The following is a 16123-nucleotide window of genomic DNA, read 5'->3' as shown; positions in this document are numbered from 1 at the left end:
AAATACACAATGATGACTTGTATATTTGAAATTGGAATGGCGCTCTAGTATAAATCTCTAAAACAACATCCCTGGTTCTCAGAAGGAGTCAACTTATGGTTTTCCTCATTCGTTCATCCCCAATGTATTTTACTCAAGACCTGAAACAACTACATTTTTCCAAATTACCAAACAAAAGTAAAAGTTGAAATGTTTATTTAAGATAAAATTAAAGTCCTCCTCCCATCAAATATATATATATAGTCAACATATACATAAGAGCATTTTACCCCCATATACCACTTGCTTTTGCAAAATGTAGGATGGGTAAAGCAAACAATGATATTTGAAGAACATCCACACTGCCAAAAAATAATAAACATAAACTTTACCTAAAATTTCCTATTAAAAGGAAGGTTTGTTGTCTAAAAAACAAGGACTCACAAAGCCAAGAACAACAAGAAAAAATATCTTTCCCTTGATGCTTTATTTAAATCTACTTCTTGTGAGTGTAACTCCCATTTCTTTAAAACAAACAAACCCAACACACTAAGCAATACACAATGGGCCAAATGTATCCTTGGTCTTACATTTACGGTGTCATTAGTTACACCAAAGATAAATATAGCCTATTCTATCTAGGTTTCTTGATTAACATTAGACTTAGAATAAAAAATATCATAGACCACATTACATACAGGTGCAGGGAAAAACACTATTTTTCTATACTTCATGGTTCAGAAGCTATCCAGATAGGAAGCATCTATCTTAGTGCACTATACGTTTTCAATATGGACAGTACATTTTTAATAATCTGACTGCTCTGCTATCGGAGTATTACCTAAGTAATCTGTTTCCTCAACAAGGCAGAGACAATTTACTCATGTAGCCACTATGAACAATATTGGAAGTTGTGCATCTAAATCTTCCTAAACTTTGAGGGAGAGTAAGCTCCTTAATATAGTGCTGTCAGTTTGTGATTAAGGATTTTTATTCTTTCTTCAGCTTTTCCAGATACAGTCACTAACAAACACACATGGGGGAAAGGGGAGGGGGAGAGAAAAACCTATGAGATATGAGAGATGAATAAGGAAGATGAAGAAAATGCAATATGTACCATTGTAGATCTGCAGAGATAGGGTGGACATATGGTATTATTGTCCATTTAAAATAAAGGACTGCTAGGTAAAACTAAGCTGTTCAACTTCTGTTCTCCAAATTCAAAAAGATCAATCTTATTGAGTAATTTATATTCCTATATTATCACCTTTAGAGGTGATATATTTTACAAGGTCAAGAAGACAAATTTTGCTGAATTTACAAGAAGAAACACCTAACAAGCAATAGTATTATAAGGTCTATCTCAAAATCAACATTTTATCAAACCAAAATTTTCTCAAATTCTGCCCACTAAAGGGCACAAGGAAGAGGACACTCTTATGGGCATAGACTAATCTGAATGAATAGTAATTTAAATGCATAACTCACAGTTGTGTTAACAGGAGTCATGCACATAAGCCCATGAGTGTCAAGTTGAGAACATACCCCAATAGATACTAAAATAAAAGCTGTTGCAGACAAGTTAAAGCTAGCATCCTAGTGGACGCAGCTCCAGCAGGTCACAGAGAGGTCAGCTTTGAAGGAGAAATCCAAATGAAATATAAACATGGCATTGTGGAAACCAGACAAATCTCCCATAGCTTCGTCCAGCCAGCACTAATCTAGGCATCAGCTGTGGAGCATAATCTAAACAAACGGATCAGTCGGTTCATACATCTGGAAGCTGTCATATTTTGGAGCCTCCTAACAGTTATGTATAACTGAAACATCCAGTTGCATATGCTAGCTTTTAAACCTGTTGAAGGGTCAAAAATTGTTACATGCATACACAGTGCAGTATTACTACATTCTGGGAAGCCACCACAGACATTGTTTGATAACAGGGACTGGATTCTCTCCTGCCATTGAAAAATCCATTGAAAAATCCATTGAAATGGATGAAGCAGAGGAGGGGGAATGAAAACCACACAAGGAGCTGTAGAGCTTTCCTTGAACACCCTCCTTTGCTGAAATGGACTTGGGGAGCCAGGAATTTTAAAGGCCTCTCTCCCTCTCCCAACCCTCTGGATGAGGAAGGGAAAACCTGTTTGCACAGAGACAGAACATGTAACAGGTATGGCTTCTGCTCCTTTCACACCCTCCTGTCTGGCACCACAACTCCAGCAGGAGCTGTACTTCCAATAGCTAGGTTTCCCCTGTGGCTGTTCAGCAGCAGTGGCAAAGGGGACCCAAAGGAAAGCACACAGCTTTGAACTATGTTACTTTACACCTGGATTTCTGCATTGAAATCCCTGGGCTCTACAAGGAACAGTGCTGCAGAAAGTCCCCTCCCATCCTTTTCACCATCACCAGAACTCCACAGGGTACAGGAATTCACATGGAGCACAGGAGGATGGAGGGGATAAATAGTGCAGTGGAGGCCACACTCCTCCCCAAACTAACACACACATTCTAAGCGGAAATAGGGGAGACTCCCTCCCTGCCTAGATCCACTGGGGACAATCTGATGCCAGAGATCAGAGTGTGCAGTGTATGGAAATAACAATAATGAAGACATTTTCACTAACTTCAAACCAATAAAATGTCCTTATATTTTAAACAAACAAACCAAAATGGTACTAATGTTTCAGTGGATTTAGAACTCATGAAGGGTACAAATTGACTGCTCTGGAAACTGAGATCCTCTCGCATCCACAGAACAGTTACAACACAAGCAGTGGCAATACAGTCTGTATTTATCCGGTACACTTTTGTATAAATCTTGGGTGAAATCCTGCTGCAGTGAAGTCACTGGCTGCACTTGGGTGAAATCCTGGCTGCAGTGAGAATTTTGCCATTGACTGCAATGGGGCCAGGATTTCAGCCTTATCTTAGAAATGATCTAAGTAGTGGCCACGTGTGGTATTTTCAATACTCCCAGACTCAAAGATAAAAAAAGAAAAGGAGTACTTGTGGCACCTTAGACTAACACGGCTGCTACTCTGAAAGATAAAAAAGTAATCTAAAATTCCTCTTCCAGATTATTTTTTGACGTACAAGCTTCCCCACCCTGTCTCACAACTGTGCATCAATTCTGGCCTGAAATTACCATATCTAGAGGAAAAGTGTGGTTCAGTCTCCATGTTCATCTAACCCCTGCCTGCTCTGCTAATATGGGTTCAACTGTGTTGGTGGTGGTTTTAATGATGTGGGCACCTGACCCCCAAGAACTGGACTTAGATCACCAGTGATCTCTTATTTAACATATGAGCTTTGAGAAGAGGCTACAGACATATTTCCAATAAACAAAACCTTTTAACGCATTTTCACTTAACACTTTAATAAGTTTGTTCAAATAAAAACACAGAAGTTAGTCACCCCTCATTTTAGCACTTAAAATTAAACTGATATTTATGTATTATGTATTAAAAATTGCTCTTGACCTTCAAACTAGAAACAAACTGAATCATTCTTCAATTTTGATTACAGTTAACTTTTAAAAGAATAAAATTCTGTTTCCATTAACGTTAACAGCCTAATAATTTTATATTGACTACATTCCCAATATTACTGTCCCTGGACTAGCACATGATACTTTTAACTACTACTTCTACTTTTGCTAGACATAACAGTAAACACCCATTTATCCAAACAAAATGGGAGACATGAAGTTTATTCTGATAAACAACAGACTTCTCAGTGCACATTACACATCCTGCAATACACATCCCAGTGCAAGATAGTGGGAGTTTACAGATAAGTAAGTGCCAATGCTGAATTACTTCCTTTCCTGCCATCTGATCCTTATCCTTACCACTCTATTAGATTGGTACCACTCTCTGCTACCAAACCAGTTAAATTATTTCAAAAATTTGTTAGAAGATCTTATTATAACCAATAGCTAGTTATTTATCAAACAAAGTGAACTACTAAAAGAGTCTTTTGTGCTCCCTTATAGCTAAATCTTCCTTCTTCCTTCTGTTGGGTAGAAGGGTTCAAATGGTCATAAATTGTGACTGGAGAAGATTCCTTAGATCAGAGCATGGCACTGGGGTTCAGCAATAGAGCAAGTTCTGCTCTGCCACTCATCAACCTTTTGCCAATGCAGTATTGCAAAAGTAGACACAGCTAAGACCATGAAAGGAGGTCCCAACACTATTCAAGTCCACACGGGAAGAGGCTCTGGTACTGTGGAGAAACTTAAAGCAAAAACATACAAGTTGCAACAGTTCTGACTGGGCCAATTCATGCTGTCTTTATTCAAGCAAACACATTGATTTGGCCCACTGAGAGGAATGTGTACTTTAGCAGCAGCAGACCCATGAAGGTCTATCACATTATCACCTTTCTTTGTCCCTCCAGAAGGGGTCATTCAAAGTTAACTGTCCTATGCAGCATTTAAGGAAGCACAGCCATTTAAGGAAACTAGTCTGCTTCACTCACTTTGCTTCCTCCTCTTTACCCCACTCCTGAGCTGCATAGGTAGATTAATTGCCTACTACTTTACAGTATCAAAGGGTGAGGTGACCTCATTATAGAATTTACGGATAACTTATCTCGATTAATACATTTTGTTTAACACTATGGGCAGCTGGGACCTTACCATATAAACTACATCTATCCAGATGCACTGAACATTTCTTCAGTTGTGGTTAGCATGTGTTTTATTTGTTCCAGGTACTGAAGATGAGCTTTCCACATGGCTGCTGATACATCCCTCCCCCTTGCTTTCAACCTGCCTGGGGAAAAAGAGTTCTGCCTATCTTACACAGTTGGTCCTCAAAGGGCTGTTGCTGCAAATAACCACTTTCCACATGAAAGAAGAGGATCAACTGCAGCACCTCCTTTCCTGGATGGCAGGATCTCTGGCATGGAGTCTCTACACTGAATATTGATGCCTTTTTCTTAATCTCCTGATTGGAGGATAAGAAAAAGGGGGCAAGTGACAAGAAAAAGGAAGAAAGGTGAGAATGCAGTGCAAGGATGGTAGAATGAGGTGGCAGGGAGAAGGGGACAAGCCTCTTTCCTCTTGTGATCTGCAACAACCCTCACCAGTAGCCATATTGCAAGAGTCATGTGTCAGACCCTTTATTTGGGGATGAACCCACATATTTGCTATCTATACCACTGCTATCTATCTCTTCACTGATTTAGGTTCTTACAGGGGGTGCCCAATCATAGTGGTATCTGGGCACCTTATTGTTTTTGAGCACATGGTGCATAGTCAATAGAGGTATTTCACAATAACATGCAGTTGGATCTATGACCCTATCTATAGCCAACAAGATTCATCCACAGAGAAAATGAATGCAAAACCCTTTCTGCACTTGTGGGTGTTGTGTGCTGTGTAAGGGGAAAGCTGAACAATCATTACATTTCCAGCATGCACGGCCACAGACAGCAGTCCATGATCAGACAAATCCACCTGCAAATAGAACTGTGTCCTTAAGATGCCATGGCTTTTGTTTGCCAAACAGGCTACAATTGAGCTTTCTGTGGCCTACATAATAATAATTCATAATAATAAATCTGAGGTTGTGAATCTTTCTGATGAGGGAAACAAGGGAAAGTCCCAGTCACTGCTCAGTCATCGAAGAACCTGAAATGTTGGAGTGTTGGAGACAGGGAGTTTGGGGATCAAATTGAGGGTAGTGTCACTGTGGGACATACAGGAACAATTAAAATATTCTGGACAGCAGTAGCAAGGGGGATGGATTAAAAAGATGTTCCTCTAAGACACTGTTGCTGCCAAGAAGTGATTCAGGGGAAAGCCACTTGGTACCAGTATGCACACCAAAGGCCAAGTGTGTTGGCACAAACTGTGAAGTAGGGAATCTAGTAAGAGAAAATTGCAAGAATGAAAAGCTTTAAGAGCTGTTTCTTTTTCTCTCTTTTTCTTTTGAGAACTTGCCCACAGTTGGGTTTTTGCAGCACTCATATAAATACTTCAGCTATAATAGCTTTAAATATACACTTCTCGTCATTTATTTTGGACTCTGGATGATCTTAGAACTCAGTCAAACTTCATTCTCACTATTTATAATTAATTTTGAGTTAGGATTTTTTAGGTTCATAGTTCACTCCTACCAAGCTTCAGTGGTGTAGGACCTTCCATGTTCCTGGTATTCATTACATACAACAAGTTGGTCTCCAATGTAAATACTGACAATTCCTTGAGAGGTGATCATTTTAAACATTTGAACAAAATAAAACATTTTATTGCAACTGCAATGGAAATGTATTTTATATAATTGGCTGTGTTCAACCAATATTACTCTGCATATTCAAATGATCTTATTAAACAAAGTGTAAAAAACAGAATAAAATATCTAGTCTAATAAACAGATCATTTTACAACTTGTTGCAAGGAGTTTCCTTAAGACCAGAAAATTGTGCCTTCTTCTGTTTTAGTACATACCTAGCACACTGGGGTCTATAAATAATAGTATAGTAGGCTAGGAATTAGGACTGTGCACACACATACGCACACAGAGTGAAATTGGTATTTTAGCATCACTTTCCAGCACTTATGCACAGAAGGAACATCATACTCTCTTTATGCTTCTCCCCACTCCAGCTTCTCACTCTGCACTCTCTTCTGTTTATACTTTTAACCACAGAAATATGCAACTGCTATTCATTTGGTTTATTTGTATAGCACCCATGTTCGTGACCAGAACATTTATACAGTCTCTATTGAGAAAACACACAATTTAGTCAAACTTTTCTATTCAGGGCCTTACAATGGCAGTCTGGGAGGACTGGGAGTTAATTTAATTTAAATTAAGAATATGCTCTTTCATCTTAATTAACTACCCTTTTCTGTAATCTGAGAATGCAGAGGTTTCCAAATTCAGAGTTTTAATAATATTTCACTGATATGAAAACTAAATTCAATAAAAGTGAAATTAGGTCAACTCTGTACAGCCACCTGTATTATGAATTAATATACGCTCTACAAATTCTGAGGGCTATTAAGTGAGTTTTTGCATTTGGAAAATATTTTTTCCATGAAGCACCAATGACATGAAAAGAGGTCAAAGCAGAGACTAAATCAAATGGCTATTTTGTAAATCATATTTTTTCTAGAAAACCATGTTTCCATTTTTAGTCACACAGGAACTGCCAGTGCAGTAATCAGGGAGTTTCTTGGTATTAAACTGACAGGAAAAACAGGTGGCATGAGATGGAACCACAGTTCCTGATAGCTGGCTATTAGTTATACCATAGTTAAGATACTAAATCACTGCATAATAGTGCAAACCAACTTTATCAATTAAGTTTCCATCAGGAGGCAGAAGCGAAGGAGTGAAGAGAAGATTTTGAAACATTTCATTTAAAATGCCACAAGAGAATCTTGCAAAGAGTTAAGATACAAAACAATGTTAAAAAATTATTCAAACCCTATTCATGGAAGTAGTAATTAGGGTAAACAGCTCTCCTAATGGACTACATTCATATCACAGCTTCTGAATGCACATCTCTAACTTTGGACACAATCCTGCTGTGTTCCTACTCAGCATGTCTGAATAGGGATTGCAGGATGGTCCCTCTATACTTAGAACAATTCTACTACTGTACAAAGACTATTCAGTTATCAACAAGTTCTTATCTTAAAAACAAAAAAGCTCACAAAATGCTGAATGGGTTTGCAACTGGAATAGAATGGGAATGGGTCAATGGGAATAGAATTGCCATGCTCTCCATCCATAAAGCAAGACAGACTACTCCCATGGTCTGTTGATCCCTTTCCTTTCACTCAGTACTGCTTTCTCAACACACACAGGGCCATTCAGTAGTGGTTACTTATGCAGTGCTCCATATTAATTTTTATGAGCCAGATACTGCTATAAGATGCTTTAACTTAAATCCAGAGTAACTATTGTGGTCAGCGAGTTAGTGGGGATATACACCAACATAATCGAGGGCAGAATTTGAACCTAATCTAATACTGTTTTATCAAAAAGAAAAAAATACGGGCTTGATTTTCTCCTCCCTGACAATGGTGTAAATCCAGACATCCCTTGACATCAGTGGAGTGACATGGTGGTAAAACCCACTAAACCTGAGAGAAGACTTAGGCCCCAAGGGGCTGCAGTGGGGGCTTTGGGTGTACAAGGACTGCAGGATGGGGCCCCCTTTATAGCCTACTTTTTTTCAAAAAAAAATGCACTAAACCGTACAAAATGGCTTAACCTTTAGCAAGTTCATCTAGGTAGCATTTCTACCCTGCTGATTAAACATGCTAGTGCAATGCAGATTAACCACCGCTGCAAAAACTCCGCTTGACTGAATTTGCTAGTCTCCTGCTTAAAAAAACCCCCAACAACCTGGTTTTAATCTAAACGAATTACCCCTCTCCCCAGCAGAGCTGGGCCCCCACCCGCTCGGGGACATTAATCTGCTTTGCAAACAATCCAACATGCGTTCCAGTCTGGGCTTCACTTTTTTTTTTTTTTAAACCTTGAGACAAATGTTTTTTCCCCGCAGTTGAAAGCAGTCCAAAAAAACAGGACCACACACACACAGCCCCGCCGCGCTGCTCTCGTCCCTCTGCTGCTGGGGAGGGCGCGCACACTCCCAAAATGGCGGAGGGGAGGGCTGCTCTCCGGACAGACTTTCCTTTCATGCTATTACAGCTGGGCGGGGGAGGGGGGACGGGACCCACCACCACCACAAAACAAACAAACCCCAAACAACACCCCCACCAGCACTGATTCTCCCCTCCCTGAAGACACACACACACACGGAGGTGGTACATCCCACAGTCTGTCCCTCCACCCAACACACACACTCCTTCCCAAAACCACCTAGCAAAACACGATCCACCAGACCAGATTACAGCACACTCTTTGTAGGTTCCACCTGGCTTCCACCCAAACTACTAAGCAACCCACAATTCCCCTCGCTGTGAGGAAGGTGGGGAGGGGGGTTAGGTGCATACTGGTATAGACCTGCATCAGTCAGTCCCTGGAAATGAAAGAAGTGGGGTGGGATAGAGGACAGGAGGGGTAAAAGGAAGCAAGTCACAAGAAGGGAGATCAGGTCTTACCTTCTACCCAGAGCTCCTCCACGTTGGTTTCGAGATTAGCTGCCCTTAATCCTACAGCGAAAGCCCCAAATATCAGGAGGCCAACAACCAAAAACTTTCCGCAGTTTTTTTGAATGTAACAGCCCAGTTTAAATAACAGTCTCTGAAACTTCGCTCTTAGCCACAACGGTGCTTTTCTTCCAGTAGCCTTCCCCTGCAAGGCAAGAAAAGGTTATCAGTTAAACGCCTGGAAATAACCACACACACCCCCAAAGCACATACCTTTGGTGGGCTGGAGGGCAACCAGAAGCAAAGCAATTATTAATGCATAAAGGTAAATAGCCTCACAGTGTCCAATTGACTGCGAACAATAATACGACAGACTGTGCCATTAGAAAGACATCTCTGCTAAAGGTTTTATTCCATGACCCTGTTGAGCATCTCATGTGCACTGCAATCAGCTGTATGGACTAAGATGTCTATTTGCTGCTAATTCTCCTATTCATAAATCAATGCAGAGTTTTGGGATCACATCACTGTTTGAGATCCGTAAAATGACGCAGACAGTGCATCCTCCCTGGTTTGAGTAACTGATCGCAGCTTTCCTGTAATGAAGTCACCACTATCAATTCAATTTGCAAAAATTCATTCATGCTAGCAAGATTTACAACACTAGGGGAGAAACAATCAATGCAGATGAATCGCACAGGCATGCCAAGAAAAAAGATCCCTTTCCTGTTCTTGTTACATCTCTACAGGGCTGAATGGGGGTTGTTGGTGGGGGAACGCTACTGTGTAACAATTTGTTGCCGTGTCCCTGATCCCAGCTCTCGGCACCAACTCTGTAGTAAATGCATGTTCCACGTGGTTAGCAACGCTGTAAGATCATAAGCTTAATAGTAATTCATTTCCATAGAGTTTGGAGACGCTGTGTGATCTGAATTAGGAAGTAGAGCAGCCATCTGTAAGCTACGACAATATTTGTGAACGGAAGAGGGCAGCCACATGGATTTTTTTCCCCTTTCCCTTTACTGCAAAGCCTACAAATCTGCTCCCTGGAATGAAACGATCTCTGAAGAAAGGCAATGGCTCGATGTTGTTTACTTTGAACATTTTTTTCCCTTGCAAAAGTAACAAGCGGGATTTGTGCGTGCGTGTGTGTGCGTGCGCCAGAGTCAAGTTTCCATGAAATTCCTGCACTTGGAGCATTTTAATATTAACAATAAAAGCAACGATCCAGGGGGACTCAATCTGACTTGCACGGCAGATTTAAGGTGGCAATTTGTTTACAACTTTCATTTTTCCTCCAGCCGCTGGGGGTAAACATTACAAACTTTCTCTACTACAAGATTTCTCTCTTAAGGAAGCCGCCACTCCACACTTATTGGAAAACGTAACAAAGCAAAACTTCGGCCAAAAAGAAGGGAACCATTGAAACTTTTCCCCCTGTTACAGCCTGGTGTTATAGAAGTTGAACGGCACTACAGAGGGATGGAGAGAAGCAAAGCAAAGAAAGAGGTAAGAAGAGACTAGGGAGAGAGAGGAGAGTGACCCACAAGGCAAAACACCGTGAAACTGTCCCGGGTAAGTTTAATGAGAGGAATCAAAAGCACAAACACACACCAGGGAAAATGTGTACAAGAAGGGAGGGAAGGAGGGCATGGGACTCACAGGCGTTGTTTCCCCTTTCTCCCAGCGTTTTATTGGTGGCTGTTTCATTTTCATCTCCCCTTTCCACCCCGGAGAAACTACCCTCGCCTCCCACAAAAATCTGGAAAGAGATTAATGCACCTTTGAAATCTGCTCCAAGGCAAAAGCTGCATCGCAGTAGCTTGGCCGCTGCAGATACTCCAGATCCGGCGCCGCGGCGCGTCTGTTCCCTCCGGTCCTTCTCCGCCTTCTGCTGCAGCTTCTCCCCGGCCGGTCGGGGTCTCTGCAGCAGCCACCGCCACCAGCACCGCTGCTGCTCTCCGGCTCCGCAACGTTAACAGCCGAGGCCATGTTGCCGCCGCCGGGACGGGGCTGCTGCCTCTGCTGCTGCTGTTGTTGTGGCGACCCACGGGCTGGGTCCTCTGTGATTCCCCGCAGCGCGCTGCGGCTTTGGGGCGATCCAGGGGGACGGGAGAGTTGCTGGGCTGCTGGCGCTTCTTTCCGCAGGCTGCTGCTGACAGACCACCTCTTCATACCGCGTTTGCTGCTGCTCCTCTTGCTGCTCCGGGCGAGTCAGACCCTGCGCCTTCCATTGCAACATTTCGCGATGATCCGGAGCTTTCTGGCGCTACCGCTTCCCACATCCAGTGCGTCTGCGAGCGGAGTGAGTGATTTGCCTTCCCCCCTTCGTTCCTCCGGCTTTAACTTTCTACTGCTCCTTTTGCAGCTTAAAGAAACCAGCTTCCCCCCCTTCCCCCTCTTGTCTTCCTCTGTGAAAGCAAAGCAAAGGAGCGCTGGAGCTTTTCTTGCTCTCAGTGGTTCTGCTGCTCTGTCTCGACGCGCTGTACCATTCTGTCTCAGCGCAGAGCTGTCTCTGACTCCCGGGGCTTTTCGGACTCCAGTCTCTCTCTCTCTCTGTATGTGTGTGTCTCTCTCTCTCTCCCTCTGTGCGTGTGCAGCGGCAAGCAGCAGTTCCTTGATTCAATAGATGAGATGAAGAAGAAAAAAAAACTCTCTCCATTTGGATAAAGAGGAGGAGGAGTGAAAGGGGGGGGAGAAAGAGAGAGAGGAGAGAGAAAAAGACTTGAAATCCCGCCCCTGGGGCTGTCAGATGGCTTGGGTTTCTGGGATGCGATTGGCTCAAGCAGGGCAGAAATTACTCAGCAAACATGACTATTATTAGCTGCTTAGCAACAGCTCACCAAAGTAGAGAGACCACCCAGGCAGGCAACCCTTGTGTGTGCATCTCCAGCTTCAGGGGGAGCCTTAAAGAGATCCAGCCTTCTTTGCATGCAATACTTCCATTAAGGAATGCCTTCCCCCTTTCTTCTTCCTTTTCTTTTCAAGAAAGCTTTTATTTTTTACGAGACGCTTTTAGACAAACACACACAGAGAATTTCCTTGCGATCAACATTCAAAAATATATTTTGCTTTAAAAAAAAGTACTGCACAATTTCTGAAGTCCTTAAAAGAAAATCCTTTTAGAGGCACCTTGGCCTCAAGCTGCAACAAATACTGGGAGGTCCAAGTTGAATTCCCAGGCTTGCACAAATAATGACAGGGTGGTGGATACTGCGGTAGAAAGTGCCAGATTTCTCTCTTTTCTTTCTTAACTAAAGAGAGGACTTAGTTCCCTCCTAGAAAACAACCACTTACAATAAGAAAAACACAACGAAAACTTAATACTTAAATAAGGGATTTTAAACCTTGCAGTACCTAGCTTGCTTCAACTTAGTGTTCACTCTTCCACTGAAATCTTAGGATAGTCAATTTAATATATTTTAAATGTAAAATTAATAAGATATACAACCTGGCAACTGCTAAATACTTTTTTTACACTAAATGAATCGCTAGATTGTTTAATTTTTTGGCACCCGCTTCCCACGTTTCCGTTTATTTAAAATCAGCCATTCATTGATTTGAAATGTTATCTACGTTATAGGTACGATGCCAGCTCTACTGAATATACAGGCTTCGATGTTGAATTCATCGAAAACAATTGTGTTGTCTTTTAATTGTTTATATTAATAAACCTCGATGTTTTAGCTAATGTCAGAGATTGGTTTCCATGTACTGGCAAGACAAAATTATAGCATAGTCGTAGTATTGACTTATTTTCATGATGCATTTAAAGGATGAACTCCTCTTGAATTGCGCAGATTTAGGGGTTGGTCTTTTCACTCTTTACTCACGCAGACTTCCCAGTCCCACTGAAGTTAGTGGGAGCTCTGCCTGTGTAAGGAGGACAAGATCGAGTCTTAAAGCACTTTCCCCTTGCAAGGCTACATTTAATTGTAGTTGGACCAACAACAAGCTGCTTTTGGTGGCTTCAAGTACGAAAGTAGCGGGAGTTGGTTGACTGTGAAATGGGGAGTGTTGCTTTAAGGTGCATACGGTGTGTGTTCATTGAAAAAAAACAACCCTACTTTGAAAGAAAGGGGGAGGGGCGGGGAGGCGGGGCCCGAACTTTCACGTGACAGGCGGGCTCCGGGCGCGTGGGGCTGGGCTTTCCCTCCCATTACGGTGAGTATGGGGAGCTGCTGCTGTGTGCAGCCACAGTCCAAAGAGGCTGGCAGGGAATGCGAAAAGCAGGTACGAGGCTATGCTGTGACGGAGCCAGTCAGGTCCGGGGGGGAGATCAGTTCTTTAAGGCTGGGGAGGGGAATCAGTGCTCAGCCCCTAGTTCTGAGCTGCTGCACAGAGAAATGCCAGGCAAGCCATAGTACATTCCTAAAGGAGGTCTCCCCCTTTACGTTATCCAATACCATGCCGGGCTGACTACTGCTGGCCAATAGCGAGGGGAAAGGAGACCTTTCCATTCAACTCTGCACAACATCTTGGGGATAGTCACGGGCTGCCGGCAGAGACAGACCCCCTTGAGTTATGCGCACAGCTCGCACACCAGAGACAAGGGGGTTCTTCTACGCAGTAGAGGTGGCTCTTCAGCTGAGGGTTTCCGCTCTTGGGGGTCTGGCCTGCTACACAGATGTTAACAAATGTGTGACAAGCGGGGCGCCCAAGCCCGACTGCAAAATGCATGTTAAGTTTTGCAAAGAGATGTTGGGCAAGCACATGCCTGGTAGCTCTTGCTTGGGGACAGTATTTTAGACTGAGTACGAGCCTGGGGGAGATCTAACTGGAAAACGCGCTAAATGTAACTGCCTGCGAGATATAAATAAAGGAAAAGGGGGAGGGGGAGAAACATGTTTGGTGAAAAAATACAAACAAGTGAACAAAGCAAAAGCAGTTGAGCTAAATAAAGTGGCAACAGAACTGGCTAGACACCTACTCAATTATAAAACCGAAAGCATGCGCAGTCTAAGGAAAATCTCTTATTCTAGTGAATGTAGCTATTGTGATAAAAATTAAGTAATAGCATTTAGTTGACAGGGGATTCCAAGGTCCTAACAGTCATTTGGTGATGTCACCAACATTTTGTTCAGACTTTTACTAATCTATTGTTGGTCTAAGGTCTGGAGGTGCTGAGAACTTTTGAAAATCCGACCATGACTTATTACAGACTAGATTGTACATCGCCCAACTTCACAGGGGGCAGGGGTACATAAGCTAGAAACAACCCATTTCAGTTGGAAACGGATTTATCCATTGTATAGTTGATTCGTCTATTGCTCAGCAGTTACAGATTGAGAAAGTTAACTGTCCCCGTCTAATTAGAAATCAATACATTGAGGTATCAGTATAATGTTGCTACCTTTCAGCCTGTGAAGTTTTGATGCGGGGGGGGGGGGAGAAAGTCCTGCAGACAAGCATTTTAGTTTCGTTTCACTTTAAAGAATAACATTCAGCTGGTTTAGATACATCAAAACCCTCAGATTTTCTCCTGTTGCCTCCTATTTGATAGGCTAACTTTTCAGGATTTCACACAATCGCCCCATGCTCATAAATTCTTGCTACTGGTTCCAAAACTCAATGAGGAGACCCAAATTTAACTAGCACTATCTTAATCTCCTCTCTCTCCCTGTGGTCTGTTTTTTCATACACAAGAGATGAATTACTGCAGGGATCTAATTGGCCTTGTTTCTGTAATGTTTTTTAAAAAAGGAAGAAGTGTCAGTGTAAAAGTCTGTCTCAACTTGGGTGGTCAGAGCAGTGGCTGCCCCCAATTTGCCTCATTGCTGATGCATGCGATAATGTTGTTCCTAATCAATCTGCCCTTATTTACATTTGTAAGCATTGTTGGCTTTAATATGCATGCCCTGTGCATGTAACTGGCTCGACACCAGTTTTTTTCACTTCCACAAATCACAAGGATCCCACAGATTTCATATAGAGCTGGCTTTATGGATGAAGGAAAGCCTGCTAAGATGTGTGCTGGGGAGGCACATCTAGCCTGAAATCCTTTACACCTTGCCTTCCCATATGCATGTTCACTCCAGACTTGTATGGAAGAACCTCAGGACTTTGGACATATATGAATAACCTCCAGCTGGCCCTTCCTTTCTTAACAATGCTCTAAATTTTATATAATCTTCCATTCAAAGAGTTGAATTTTCAATATGAGCCCTAAAATGTAGGAGCTTTACAATTTCCAAATAAATTATGTATCAGATCGAATAAATGTTAGTAATTAAATCGATTTTTAAAAAGTTTTTCCAGCTTTTCAACCTCTTGTGGGCCACATCATAAAGAACATTGCATTCACTGTAGCATCCGGTTACATTAACATAGACACGACACAAATAAAACACCTGCACTACAGATTGTTTGTTTGGATGTTATGAGACAGCGGAGCATTAGACTGCAGCAGAATAAACCCGACCTGTAATAAACTAAATTGCCTTTCGTTTTGTAGATTTTATTGGGTTTTGCCTCTCAGACACATAATCATGCTAGAGTATAGGTCTGTTTCTGGTCTGAAATCTCATATATTAGTGATAGGCTTTCTCTTGCAACGACTAAGGCCACGAAGGTAACATTTCACACAACCGAACACATATTTTAATTCATTTGATAAGCTTCCCTCCCCCTCCCCCCTTTAAATAAACTCTTCGTTTTCACAACTTCCAGTTGAACGTCTTCCCATTTGTTCTTACAGGCGAGTGGTTGAAACAGATGCAGTGTAAAGACATTATGTAGGGAGACATTCTAAAAAGTGCCAGGGCTTGGGAAAGGACCAAGCAGCATGAATCAAACGCTGCTCTCTCCCACCCCCACCCTCATCCCCTCCTCAGGACTGTAAGAAAGGGAACTGCTCGAGCCAACTTGTCAAAACAATGCGGCTAATTACCCCTGATCTCCTTTAATGGAAAGCTGCTCCGCACGCCACAAAGGAGCAAATCTACAGCATAAACCCAGGCATTTCATCCGCAGAGAGCTGCGGAGAAATGTGCCACCAGAATCCCACAGACCTCTACATTCATCAAGCTGCATAAGCAAGTACAGCAGGGTGGGCGGCCCAAGCCC

At 42.3% G+C, this 16123-nt stretch overlaps 1 protein-coding gene and 1 long non-coding RNA gene across 5 annotated transcripts in view; one reads left to right on the top strand and one right to left on the bottom strand.

Moving 5' to 3' along the window:
• The window catches only part of PTCH1 (patched 1), a 75800-nt gene extending 64073 nt beyond the window's left edge, over positions 1 to 11727 (bottom strand). For all 4 annotated transcript variants that reach the window (XM_073344958.1, XM_073344957.1, XM_073344959.1 and 1 more), the window contains exons 1-2: positions 10841 to 11727; positions 9071 to 9263 (exon numbers count right to left, since the gene is read on the bottom strand). In XM_073344958.1, the coding sequence (XP_073201059.1) occupies positions 9071 to 9263; positions 10841 to 11233 (586 nt within the window). In that variant the 5' untranslated portion in view covers positions 11234 to 11727. The remainder of the gene's footprint in view (positions 1 to 9070; positions 9264 to 10840) is intronic.
• LOC140911603 (uncharacterized) lies at positions 10115 to 12708 on the top strand. Its single transcript, XR_012159052.1, has 3 exons — positions 10115 to 10633; positions 10746 to 11363; positions 12642 to 12708. It is a non-coding gene; the product is annotated as an uncharacterized lncRNA (long non-coding RNA).
• The last annotated feature ends 3415 nt before the right edge of the window (positions 12709 to 16123 follow it).

This window comes from Lepidochelys kempii, chromosome 5 (assembly GCF_965140265.1).
Source record: "Lepidochelys kempii isolate rLepKem1 chromosome 5, rLepKem1.hap2, whole genome shotgun sequence".
NCBI classification, from domain to species: domain Eukaryota; kingdom Metazoa; phylum Chordata; order Testudines; family Cheloniidae; genus Lepidochelys; species Lepidochelys kempii.
This window is presented reverse-complemented; position numbering and strand designations above follow the sequence as displayed.